At 42.3% G+C, this 14,244-nt stretch overlaps 1 protein-coding gene across 2 annotated transcripts in view; it reads left to right on the plus strand.

Moving 5' to 3' along the window:
- BRWD1 (bromodomain and WD repeat domain containing 1) overlaps positions 1–13,239 on the plus strand; it is a 120,498-nt gene extending 107,259 nt beyond the window's left edge. The window contains exons 42-43 of one of the 2 annotated variants that reach the window (XM_074969907.1): positions 274–1,515; positions 13,187–13,239. In XM_074969907.1, coding sequence (XP_074826008.1) covers positions 274–1,481 — 1,208 coding nt within the window. In that variant the 3' untranslated portion in view covers positions 1,482–1,515; positions 13,187–13,239. Of the gene's footprint in view, positions 1–273; positions 2,268–13,186 lie in introns of those variants that run through there. The other variant, XM_074969899.1, reaches the window with a different exon arrangement.
- The last annotated feature ends 1,005 nt before the right edge of the window (positions 13,240–14,244 follow it).

The raw sequence follows: 14,244 nt of genomic DNA on the forward strand, positions 1-14,244 counted from the left end.
TTTTTTTGACTGACTGTCATTGTGAGCAAAGAATGTCGCTTCCTGTCCTTTTATCTCAAACAAAAGCACAACGTTGAAAGTTAAAAGGATGTCCATTGCTGATCTTATTTTAAATAATTACCCAACGTAAACTGCACATCACTGAGAAGTGCATAACCTGTACTTTAATTTGTGTATTTCAGCATTAGTAGTAAAGCTTGTACCGAGTAAACTATATGATTTTAATAGAAATGTAAGTTTATTTAAAGGAACTTTTAAATCTTTATTTTGTAGAATCAACCTCTGAGGAGATTGGACAAAATACAAAAGTGCTCAGGAGCAGGACATATATGAATGACTACAAAAAATATACAGAGTTTTCTAGTGAGACATTAAATGCCAAAACTGTAACTAGAAAAAAAACTCCATGCAGAAGTGCTACTTTGGCTGCTAATAAAATTAAGATAATGAGTGATATAAAGGAAGAGCTCTCCAGCTCAGAAAGTGCGTGCACTGAAAAAAAGAATAGAAAACTGCCTCACCGGACTGTGTCTGCTGCATCCAAGAAAAGGCTAAGGGACAGCTCTAAGGTAGGTGCCACTTTCAAGTCTGAAAGTGAAAAAGTAAAAGAGCAACATACCAACAGTAAAACACTTTCTCAGCCTAATTCAGCTACTGTTAGAAGAAAATATATTAGAGAGTCTGAAAGGGGAAAATCTGAATCTGAAAAAGAGACAAAGATGACACAAAAGAACAGGCATAGTAATGACCATAAGCAGCCACACAGAACTGTCCGTGCTGCGTCTCTTAAAGTGAAAAATTCTGCAGTGGAATTTTCAGAGGACGACTCCAAAAGCCGTAAATCAGAGGATGGGAGCAGTAAGAAAGCTTCTGACCAGTCGACTTTTACATGCAAACATCATGCAGTGAGCAACTCTGAGGATGAGGCAGGTTCTGAATCAGGCAAGTACAAAGGTAAAAAAACCAAGGAGGTGACCGGTCAAAAGGCCAGGATGTCTTTCAGAAAAGCAAAATGCTTGAGTGCCGTAAAGGACACAGAGTCTGAAACAGGAGAGCAGGAAGGTGGAAGAAGTTCTGTGTGCCAGCGGACTGATCCTTCTGGGACTGCAAAGATTGGAAAATCTGGACCTGGTGCCAGTTCAAATTGCTCTTCCAATTTAGAATCTGAAACTGATTCTAGTAACAGTAGCTATAGGAATGCCACAAAAACAAAAAAGAGGAAAAGAAAAAGAAAAACCAAAGTAATTAGAAAAGGTAAAAATTCAAATGTATCTAAGCCTTCCAGAAGGCCCCAGCGAACAAAACGCTCTAAACTTAATCAAGAAAATGACTCTGACGATGTGGACTACACCAAATATAAAAGAGCAAATCGACGTTCTAAAATAAGAACTAGAAATGGGGGTAGAAGGACTGTGAGATATGATGATGGTGGTGGTGATGATGATGATAGAGGTCTAGATGACATAGATTGTGGAACATAACCTTAAGAGGAAAAGCCAGTCCGCTTTTTTTATGGTAATAGTGCTAGGATTCATGATGAATGCTGGCTCTTCTTTGTCCTATATTTCAGGGAATATATTTATATTTTTCTATGAAAAAGTTATTAACGTCAAATCATGACTCTCCTTTTCATATTTTGACTTGCACTTGCCTGCCCATGCAGCAGCATTTAGCACAGATGCCAAAATGTGCCTCATTATAGGGGCAAAATTTTGTCTTTACTGGTATTTTACTACATATAACAAGAGTTTAAAAAAAGTTAAACACCTGGCAACAGGTTAATAGCAGTATGTTGAGTATTATTTTGGGTGCTGCAATGTGCTACTACCTGGGCCTTACAATATAAGTGCATTCAAGAACAGCTGATTTTAACACCTCTTAATGTATGAAATCTCATTCAACAGTAACAGACTTGCAAATATTACTGTACATTATAAAAATAGTGGTGAATGATGACATTACAAACATCAGAAATAATAAATGAATATTACATTAATAACGAATTAGTACAGCTTTTCAAATGTACAGTGCTACCACTATTGAAAATACACAACCTGAACCAACTAGTAATGGAAAATATATATTTACCAATTTTTAAAAAATGGTATTGGTAAAAATAGGGTTTTGCAGACAGGTGGTACTGTCATTTTTAATATGTGACTTCCATGCTGTAAATTTGAGACCACGAAATGCAGGTGAACTCTTGGGCCTAAGGGTTTGTGTGTGTTTATGTTTATAAAATATGAAAAGAAACATGTGCTGTGTATTTTTTAAAACTTGTGTATTTAAAACTTGTTTATCTTTTAAATGGGTGAAAAGTTTGAGGCTCAGAATATTATTTCAGATGTTTGCTACAGTTGCCCACCTGCTTCTTTAAATTTAAACTTTTTACCTTAAAAGTGCCTCATTGTTAGGTTGTTGATAAACCACACCAAATTCTGATTGTCGTCATACAACATCTACATGCTGATGTTTAAGTTGCCATTGTTGAGAACAAAAATAATTTCAACTTATTATAACATACAAGGGAAAGGGAGTTGGACAATTGTTAATGAGATTAATGTACATTTTTCAAACTAAAATATGTAGTTCTGCATCAGTATCTGGTGCAATTTGCAAAGTGTTCAAGGAGTGGTATTTAAATCCTTGTCAGTGGCTTGATATGTTGCAGTGCAGTAAGAATCTCAGGAAGAAAGATGTTCATGAATCTGATAGCATAAAGACTTTTCTTAATGACAGTTTTATTTTCAGTGGTGCCCCTTCATACCCAAAATTCATTCCGTTAGTTCAAATCTAATTGTTTTGCTATCAACATTTAACCCTTCACTTTGCTGCCATAGATCCGTGCTGTCTAATCTTTAGGGCTTAAGAATCAAAAATACTATTTCAGTAAGGTCAAGGGACTGCAATAATTTCTCTACCATGTTTCTGCTCTTTGCACTGTTCTGGTGGTACAAAGGTAGTGGAAGCCATCCATAAGTCCACTCCTGGGGATTCCCCCACTGTGGGGGTTGTCCCCCGTGGGCATATGGCACAGGTGTATCCTACATCTCTCTCCAAGTTCTATAACTAACCACCTGCATTGAGGGTGGAGAAGGACATGTTTGAGGGGTGGGAAATTGGCTGGAATATTAGACTCCGGCTGTTTTAGCTGGCAGATCATTCCTTGAGAACCACAGCAAGTTGGCAAAAGTTGGGTCCCCAGACTGCTTCAGTCTGCACCATTACTGAAGCCAGAGCTGTAACTGGTGTTTGGTTTCAACTTTTCTCCCCCTTTCCTCCCACATTTCCTGATCTTCCTTGGCTAGTTGTGAGGGAGAGGAGCCGTCCTTTGCTCGGTGCTCCCATAGGATCAGGAACAGGCACAGCTAGTCTGTATTAAGCCTAATGGAAATCTAGTTTATACCATTTGTGCCCTAATATTTTGTTCCTTTTCTGATTTGAATATAGCTCTTAATTCAGTATATTTTTGTAGACGTTTGTGGGTTTAAATTGTTGATCTTTCTTTGTCTCGGATTTTTTAAGCAGAGCAAAGATGCCAAAGTATGAACCAGATTGTCTATTGAGATTGTTCGCTGTTTTAAGTGTTTTGTGTCTAGTACTTTAGAAATGCCCTTGTCAGAAGGGATAAATGTTTGCTTTATCTGAAAATTAATTGGCTGCATTGTTCAGTGGTTGGTTGGTTGGGCTGGTAATTAGTGGTTTTTGAAGTGTAATAATTTGGAGTCCTGGAGTAAACCCTTGAGGATATAAGGGAGCCTCAGAATTCTTGCCATCTAATTGAAGTATAAATTAAGTGGGTCTGTTAGGATTTTTATTTTCAACCTTGGTGTGTAATTTTTGTTTAGGCCTAGATTTAAACAGATCTTTTAAAGTTCAAATACAGTACTTTCAAAGGAAGTATACAAATATAATTATACGTTCATAAAACAAGCCTAAATGGTTGGGGACAAACTCTGCCCATTGATGCATTCAAAGGGCTCTCATTCTGTGCATGAGAGGGGAAAAATTGGCTTTTCTAAAGTACAATCTTTCATAAGTCAACTTGCATTGTTCATGCTACACATTTACAATATTTGACAATCATTCTCTTACACACACCCTAATCACTGGGAGAAAATAATATTTTATTCTATGTTATCATATGCTCCTGGGTGCTATTTCAGTTTACTATGTACAGGCAGGTAGTAGAGGGTTCTGGTTACAACAGGAGGATAAACATTTAAAAGGTAAATGGAATTATGTCTGCTGATTCTTATTTAGCAATCTTCCACCCCTTTCTCCCAAAGTCAAACAATTATTCTTTCACAATCATCATTTGTAGGTAAACTACAAGGCTATTTTTCACTATTTTAAGTTGTAACTCCATTCTCAGAAAACAACTCCCTGCACTGCTGAAGGCTTTATTGATGTTACTCAGCAATTGCAAGAGAGTTGCAGCATTTACAACTCTGGGCTTGGAAAGTGTGGGGGAGAAGTGGAGGGGGAGGGAGAGTGAGGAACAGCAGTCCATCCTGTTCTGCGTCAAGTTGTGGGCAGAAGAAAATGTTGTTGAAAGTGCTGCTTGGGCAAGCAATAGAATTGTCCACAATGTGTAGGAATGTGTTTGGAGGTGGACCCAGCTAATACGAGCCCATGTGCTACACCCCCCTTTGGGCCATAGTGTGTGTTATAGGGGAAGTGCTCAGCTTCCACTCTACCTCCAAATCCATTTAGAGCATACCCTGTTGTCAACAGCAAGCATTAACTGATACATTTATGGATGCCCCTGCCCAGAGCAGCAACACACTGTACTCCACAATAGGCTACTTCCACCTACCCTGTGGAATATTTCTGGCTGGCAGGTTCCTTGTGAAAGGAGAGGCACTAGGCTGCAACTCTGTTCTTCATTATTCATTGGATAAAACAAGATCGACTGTAAGATGGAACATCTATTATGAATCCAGACGTTGGGGGGGAACTTCAATCTAGTTCTGTTGCTACTTGTATACTTTAATATTAAAATAGTGATGAAAGAAACATGTATATCAACAGAGAAAATAAATACTGCTTTTTCTGGATCCCCAATCTGAGACATTGGGGTGGTGCCTCTTTCTTCAAGCATAGGAGACAATTAAGTCTTGTCCACAGGGCTCGGCCCTGCCTCTGGAGACCAAGTGGCTGTTCAACAATCCTATTTTATTTTTAAAATACTAGTTTCTAAGGCATGTTTTGGGGCAGGGTTGTGTTCCTTCAAAGGGAAGAGCCTCCCCATTTTTCCTATGTGGTCCCTCATTATGGAAGAGTAGGCCAAAAACCCAAGAAGTGCTAAGAGGAGAAGCAGCAGAAGAGTTCTGACATAGCTGCTCACTACCACGGATCTTAAATTGTCAGTCTGGAGGGCAAGCTAGGACATATTACTCCCTGCCCGCTGAGATGTCTTCCATAACCTCTCTGAAAAGACGGGGCTCAACAAGTTGGCCCTCCTCACCTAATAGGGTTTGGGGTTTATTAGACATAAATCCCCACATTTCCCCCTCCTCCTGGTTTTAATCCATGCCAGAGTGGAAAAGTTGCAGAATTCTGGCCTGCTGTCTGACTCTTCTTTTTTAAGAAAAAAAAACAAAAAACAAAACAAAACCTCGGAGCTTTTACAAGGATCCACGCCTGCATTTGTTACTAAGGGGGATGTTAAACAGGGATAAACTAGGGATAAACGTTTCAAAGTCAGCATGCCCAAATAATTTGCATTCAAAAGTGCTAAAAAAAAGTTGACCGAGGAGATCTCTTACTTAAGGATGTTAATTCTTATTAAAACTTGGAGTACTGGGCAAACGCCAGAAGACTAGCAGAGTGCTAATGTGCCAGTATTAAAAAAAGGGCAAGCAGGATGGCCCAAGTAATTACAGGCAGGTGATTCTGACGTCAATCCCAGCCAAAATAGAAAAGCTGACAGGGATTCAATAAAGAATGAAAGGAGAAGAATACAGTTAATGTCAGTCAACACAGTTTTATGTACATTGGTGGTATTAAAAAAAAATTCACTTTTTGATGAGATTACAAATTTGGTTGGTAAAGATAAATGCACAGAAGTATATTTTGAGTTAGTACACAACATTCTGATTAAAAATAGCACTGTACAATATAAATAATGGACATGTTAAATGGATTGAAAACTCTCTAATTGACAGATCTTAAAAAGTAATTATTGAATGGGTGTGTTACCAGGGTGGTTCCTCGGGGATCTGTTCAATATTTTGATTAATGATAAAGAAGTAAATATAAAATCATTGCTGCTTAAAACTTGTGGATGACACAGATTAGAGTTTCAGAGTAGCAGCCATGTTAGTCTGTATTCACAAAAAGAAAAGGAGTACTTGTGGCACCTTAAAGACTAACAAATTTATTTGAGCATCTGTAGCTCACGAAAGCTTATGCTCAAATAGATTTGTTAGTCTCTAAGGTGCCACAAGTACTCCTTTTTACAGATTAGAATTGTAAATGATTGTGATGGGGCAGTCATAAAGTGATCTGGATTGCTTGGTAAGCTGAGCCCATTAAAACAAAATGCATTTTAATACAATCAAATGCAAGGTCATACAGATAGGAACAAATATGTAGGTCATACTTACAGGAACGGGGACTGTATCCTGGACAACAATGACTAAAAAGGATCTACAGTAGGGGGTCATGGTGGATAGACAAGTCAATATGAACTCTGAATATGATGCTGTGGCAAAAGGGGCTAATGTAGGGGTGGGCAAACTACAACCCGACAGCCATTTTAATCTGGCCCTCGAGCTCCCGTTGGGGAGCGGGGTCTGGGGCTTGCCCTACTCCGGCACTCCATCTGGGGAGCAGGGTCGTGAGCCACTCCGTGCAGTTCCCCAAAGCAGTGGCATGGCCTCCTCCGGCTCCTACATGTAGGGGCAGCCAAGGGGCTCCACTCTGCATGCTTCCCCTGCCCCAAGTGCCACCCCCACAATTCGCATTGGCCGGGAACTGTGGCCAATGGGAGCTGCAGGGACGGTACCTCCACACAGGAGCTGGAGAGGGGACATGCTACTGCTTCTGGGGGCCACTTCAGGCGTAAGCACTGCCCAGAGCCTGCATCCTTGAGCCTCCCCCCATGCCGCACCCCCCTGCCCCAGCCCTGATTTCCCTTCTGCCCTCCAAACCCGTTGATCCCAGCCCAGAGCACCCTCCTGCACCAAACTCAGCCTCACCCCAGAGCCTGTACCCCAAGCCAGAGCCCTCACTCCCCTTGCACCCCATGCCCCCACCTGCACCCTGAACTCATTTCTGGCCCCACTCTGGAGCCCACATCCCCAGCCAGAGCCCTCACCCCCTCCCGCACCCAACCCCAATTTTGTGAGCATTTATGACCCACCATACAATTTCTATACCCCATTGTGGCCCTCGGGCCAAAAAGTTTGCCAACCCCTGGGCTAATGCAATCTTTGGGTGTATAAATAGAGTAGTGAGTAGTAGGAGGGAGGTGACTTTACTTCTGTCTATGGCACCGGTAAGACCAATATTGAAATACTGCCTAGTTCTGATGGCCACATTTTAAAAAGAACGTTGAAAAATTGGAGACGGTGCAGAAAAGAACAATAAAAAAAAAAAAAAGCTTTAGAGTGAGACTTAAGTTTAATTGGTTTAGCTTGTCAAAAAAATCAAGAGGCAACTATAGGGTATGATTATTTTCATGAGAAGAAAATAACGGTTACTAAAGGGCTCTTTAGCAGGGAAAGACATGAGAACCAGTGGCTGGAAGTTTCAGATCCATTCAAATTAGAAATCACAACCTTTAAAAGTGAGGGTGATTAACTACTGGAACAAACTATGAAGGAAAGTGGTAGATACTCATCTCAAAGTCTTCAGATCAAGACTTGGATGGCTTATGGAAGATATGCTTTAAGCAAACAGGTTATTAAGTTCATTACAGGGGCTACTGGTTGAAATGCTACAGCCTGTGTTAAATAGCAGGTCAGATTAGATGCCCTAATGGCCTCAAAATCCTCTTTTGCTTTTCTGATTTAGTTATGTTCTGCAGCCTTAAGTTTTTGAGAAAAGCTGGAGCTGGTGGAGGACAATGACGATCTGGGGTGCTTTTCTGTATCTTTTAGAAGGGGAATTATCACTATTATCAGGGAACCTGTCCATATTCTTGGCAGGGCCTCCTATTTTCTATTCAGCCTGTTTGGGTGAGGGAGAATGGGTTTGGTGCCCCTGTGCTCATATTTCAATATAATCGGAATGGTAATTCATAGTTCTTTGAGTGTTGGTCCTTATGTGTATTGTACTGTGGGTATGCATGCGCTCCACGCACATGAGACCAGAGAATTCTTGGAAGTAGCATCTATTGGTCCATGCCTGGGCCCCCTCTCTCCTTATGTTCCATGCCGAAGGTATAAGGAACAGTGCAGACCAACACCTCTCCAGTTCCTCCTTACAGCCGTATGGCCTGAGTGGGAATCTCCAGTGTCTGGAACTGATCCTTTTCAATGTTTTCCTCTAAATATTTCAAAGTTTTATATGTAGTTAGTATTGTTCGTAGTTTTAAAAGTTCTGCTAGGAGGAGGGTGGAGACCCATGCTCGACTTGCAGCAACGTGTTTTTTTTTTTAATCAAAAGCTAAAAGTCTGCATGGTTACGCTGGCATTGATGATAATGTCCTTAGAAAAAGATGTGGTTTACAGCTCTCGATACGAAAGATGCATATTTTCATGTGGATTTTCACCCTTCTCACAGAAGATTCTTCAGTTTTGTGTTAGATCCTGACCACTGTCAATACAGTCTAGCAACTACATCCAGAGTTTTTATGAAAGTGTTTTCTGTAGTAGCATCACAACTCAGACAGGGCTGTTCCACATTCATGGGGATCTCTGTAAACATGCAAAAATCTACCCTTGCTCAGACCCAGACTATAGCTTTCATAAGAGCTTAGTCTGACCTCAGACTCGGAGCAAGGGCTTGTGTCCCTATCAGCAGTTTCCAAGCCATGGGCAACCTGATAAACCAGGTTATGCACAACCCATAGACAGCAGTCTAGATTTTCCTTACTCTCCTGGACTTACGTAACACTGTTCACCAAACTCTACCTCTGCTGCCTGAAGGCTGGACTTTGATCTATATATACGCTGAGCACAAACTGCAGAAATGCTCTAGTGACATTCCCCACTGAGAAAAGGGCCTCTCTAACTTGGTGGAAAGATTCCACACCAGTGTGCATAGGCATTTCTTCCCTATTCCCCCACACCCGATTGGGGAATCACAGACATCTCCATGTTAAGTTCAGGGGCTCACATCGATGGTCACACAACACAGGATACTTAGACACCTCAGGAAACTAGAATGCACGTAAATCTCCCAGAACTCAGAGCTATCCGAGAAGCATACAGGGCGTTATTACCAGTAATCCAGGTCTCGTCACATTCTTGCACCGTTAGACAATATGACAACTATAGTCTGCATAAACAAACAGGGAGGAGCAAGATCCATTCCTCTGTGTATAGAAGTGGACAGTTTATGGAACTGGTGTGTGTATTCCACCAAGAACCCAACATTTGCTGGCAGACAGGCTCAGTAGGTACTTTGCCAGCAGCCACAGGTGGGGTTACACAGCTCAATGGTGAACATCTTTGCTCAGCAGGGAACCCCTACCTGGGATCTGTTCACCTCTGATAAACAAAGTGCAGCACATACTTTTCCGGGGGAGCTCAGGGCCAATTCTCCAGAGGTGATGCTCTCCTATGCACTTGGACAAATCGTTTGAACTATGCCTTTCTTCCTAACCTGCCGCTCCCTTGAGTGTTGCAAAAGATTCGACAGGGCGGAAAGAGTTATTCTCCTTGTCCTCAAATGGCCCAGGCAGTTCTGGTTCCCAGGTCTCCTGCATACGTTAGCCCAGCCACTCATCAGCATTCATCCCTTCCTGGAACTCTTGAATCAAGAACAGCAGGGTCAGTCATCCCAAACTGGAAGCTGTTCACTTCATGGTTTAGTATTTGGATGGGCATCAGACCAAGAACATTCCTGTTCCAAAACTGTGCAAGCCATTATCATAGAATCATAGAATATCAGGGTTGGAAGGGACCTCAGGAGGTCATCTAGTCCAACCCCCTGCTCAAAGCAGGACCAATCCCTGACTAAATCATCCCAGCCAGGGCTTCATCAAGCCTGACCTTAAAAACTTCTAGGGAAGGAGATTCCACCACCTCCCTAGGTAACACATTCCAGTGTTTCACCACCCTCATAGTGAAAAAGTTTTTCCTAATATCCAACCTAAATCTCCCCCACTGCAACTTGAGACCATTACTCCTTGTTCTGTCATCTGCTACCACTGAGAACAGTCTAGAGCCATCCTCTTTGGAACCCCCTTTCAGGTAGTTGAAAGCAGCTATCAAATCCCCCCTCATTCTTCTCTTCTGAAGACTAAACATCCCCAGTTCCCTCAGCCTCTCCTCATAAGTCATGTGTTCCAGTCCCCTAATCACTTTTGTTGCCCTCCGCTGGACTCTTTCCAATTTTTCCACATCCTTCTTGTAATGTGGGGCCTAAAACTGGACACAGTACTCCAGATGAGGCCTCACCAATGTCGAATAGAAGGGAACGATCACGTCCCTCGATCTGCTGGCAATGCCCCTACTTATACATCCCAAAATGCCACTGGCCTTCTTGGCAACAAGGGCACACTGTTGACTCATATCCAACTTGTTGTCCACTGTAACCCCTAGGTCCTTTTCTGATTTTTATACTCATCCCTGGTCATTTGTCCAATCTTCCACTTCTTGTAAGCTTCTTTTTTGTATTTAAGATCAGCAAGGATTTCACTGTTAAGCCAAGCTGGTCGCCTGCCATATTTACTATTCTTTCTACACATCGGGATGGTTTGTCCCTGTAACCTCAATAAGGATTCTTTAAAATACAGCCAGCTCTCCTGGACTCCTTTCCCCCTCATGTTATTCTCCCATGGGATCTTGCCCATCAGTTCCCTGAGGGAGTCAAAGTCTGCTTTTCTGAAATCCAGGGTCTGTATTCTGCTGCTCTCCTTTCTTCCTTGTGTTAGGATCCTGAACTCGACCATTTCATGGTCATTGCCTCCCAGGTTCCCATCCACTTTTGCTTCCCCTACTAATTCTTCCCGGTTTGAGAGCAGCAGGTCAAGAAGAGCTCTGCCCCTAGTTGGTTCCTCCAGCACTTGCACCAGGAAATTGTCCCCTACATTTTCCAAAAACTTCCTGGATTGCCTGTGCACCGCTGTATTGCTCTCCCAGCAGATATCAGGGTGATTGAAGTCTCCCATGAGAACCAGGGCCTGCGATCTAGTAACTTCCGCGAGTTGCTGGAAGAAAGCCTCATCCACCTCATCCCCCTGGTCTGGTGATCTATAGTAGACTCCCACCACGACATCACCCTTGTTGCTCACACTTCTAAACTTAATCCAGAGACTCTCGGGTTTTTCTGCAGTTTCATACTTGAGCTCTGAGCAGTCATACTGCTCTCTTACGTACAGTGCAACTCCCCCACCTTTTCTGCCCTTCCTGAACAGCTTATATCCATCCATGACAGTACTCCAGTCATGTGAGTTATCCCACCAAGTCTCTGTTGTTCCAATCACATCATAATTCCTTGACTGTGCCAGGACTTCCAGTTCTCCCTGCTTGTTTCCCAGGCTTCGTGCATTTGTATATAGGCACTTGAGGTAACCTGCTGATCGCCCCTCTTTCTCAGTATGAGGCAGGAGCCCTCCCCACCCCTCTCATTGTTGTTAATTGCAGAAGGGTTTCAACCAGAAAATGTTACCTTGTCGAATGGAAGCATTTCTCTGTCTAGGCCCAGCACCCCATGTGTCTCCTGATATTTTGGATTACCTCCTTATTCTCAAGATGGGTTTCTTCCTTAGCTTGATATGGGTTCACCTGGAAGCAACCAATGAGTGTCCCCCTCCAGCAGATGGTTACTCTATATTTACTCACCTCCAGGTTCTTAAAGGTCTTAATTAGAACTTTCCAATTGGTAATAATTGGTAATAATTGCCAACCCCTTAATGGCACTATAATTTAGTACTTTAACACTTACCAAGTCACCTTTCGAATCCCTGGCTACCTCTTTGATACTTCACCTGTCTATGAGGGTTGTATTCCTCATTTCCATTACCTCATCCGGATGGGTAGGTAAGCTGGAGAACCCAATGGCAGCCCCTCCTCATGGTATAAAGACAAGGTATTTCTATGACTATATGCAAATTCATCCCAGTGTAGTTTTGAAATTTCACATAAACCAGATTGTCTATTTACCTGTGTTCTTCTTGAAGCCTTGTGCCTCCAGTGAAGCGACTTCATTCGTCGACATGAGACTAGCTCTGGCATTTTATCTACAGAGAACAAAACCAATCAGAAAGTCACTTAAGTTTGTTTGCCATAGAAGAACAAGCCCGAAGACCAGCTGTTTCCTCCCAGAGGATCTCCATATAGATATGTGGCTGTATCCTACTTTATCAGCTGGCACACTTTCCTACCTCACATGGTGTACGGGCTCTCTCTATAAGAGTGAAGGCAGCTCTGGTAGTATCACTTCAAGAAGTAACTAGCAGCAAAGCGGAGTTCCATCTACATATTTACAAGACATTTTGACATAGTCCAAGCCTACGCTGATGCATGCTTTGGACAGTGGTTGTGTGAACAGCTTTACCATCTGCATCCTTACACTCTCCTTATTCTCCTCTGAGTACTGCTTTCAGTCATCCACAGTGGAATACAGAGAGGCCAGCACTCAAAGGGAAGAGTTCTTCGACATGTGTGGTCCTCATCTGTATTCCATTACCCACTCTCCTTCCCCGCTCTGTTGGATCATCTGATACACAGTAAGAGGTGAGGAACTGGAGAGGCCTCAGTTCCCACCGCCCCTTGTACTTTTTGGTGCAAAGTAGTAGGGGAGAGAGGATGCAGGTGTGCACAGACACTACTTGCAAGAATTCGCTGGTCTCAAGCACAAGGAGTGCATGCATACCTGCAACTAAACACAGATAGGGACCACACATCTCTAAGAACTCCATTTATGAAGGCTAAGTAACTTCCCTTCTTTCTCCAGGCAGCTTTGAAAACATGGGGAAGAAGGTGGTAGCTATCATAAAGATTGGGGGAGCAGTCAGAGAAATCTGAACAAGCTAAATCTAAAAGTAAATACCTCCTATTCAAAACAGACACACGTCATCATTCTTCTACAATCTTGCGTCACGGAGGTCATTTGGGAGGAGCAAGAAACTCTCAACAATGGGAAGAACTTCAGCTGGCAAACCGAGTAATTCTCCCGGTTCCTAGAATGCAAAGATACTCTTTACACTTTCTACGGTTAATGGTGCAGGTGGATCCCTGGCACAAGAAATGGTAATTCCTGCTGAGTGATTTCTTCCCAAAAAACACCCTGCAGACAAAAAGATAAAAGCCACACATAAAAGGATCTTTGAAGCTTTTTCAGCTGTACTCACTCAGAGACACTCTCACAACCATCATCTTCACCAGGGACACAATGTCCTGGTGCAATGACCTAAAAAGTGTAGCTACCCAGAACTAAGGAGAATTCAAGTTTATATTAAAGAAATATCTCAGGCTACTTAATTTGGAGCAGACCGATCCATGGATTCCATGAAACTGGCAGTCAATACTGGAGTCAGATGCGAAATCCTGTCTTAAGTTATGGACAGCAGATAATTTATTCAAAGCAAATATTTGTACCTCACAATTCTTAGGACAAATCTAGTTTGCGGAGAAGATTGATGAAGTGATGCTGACAACACAGATAACTCCAAGAGTTCATTCCCCACTCTGGAGAGAGCCAGAAATGTACTACAAGCCTTCATTCAGGAGCAGAAGCACCTTTTGTTCTAGCCTACAACAAAGATACTAAACATGAAACTCATTGCATAGCTGGTAAATCTGGGTCTTGAACTCCTAGGAGAAACCTACACCTCAAAATAAGACCAATCCCTCTTTCCAGCTCAAACTATCAAAATAAGTACAGTTGTGGTCAATCTGTACAAAAATAGATCTAGAGCAGAGGATATTCTTCCTTCTCCCATTCCCATTGAAGAATAACTTCTCAAGCAGCTGGATCCATTGAACTTCAGAAAGGTGAGCACTGGAAATAATGCACCCTTGATATTCTGGAGCTCCAGGCTCATCTGCATCCTTTCTTCATAGCCTCAACCTCAAGAGACACCCAGGAATATCCAGAATGATTCTACAGCTACTAGAGATAGGA

This window comes from Natator depressus, chromosome 1 (genome assembly GCF_965152275.1).
Source record: "Natator depressus isolate rNatDep1 chromosome 1, rNatDep2.hap1, whole genome shotgun sequence".
NCBI classification, from domain to species: Eukaryota; Metazoa; Chordata; order Testudines; family Cheloniidae; genus Natator; species Natator depressus.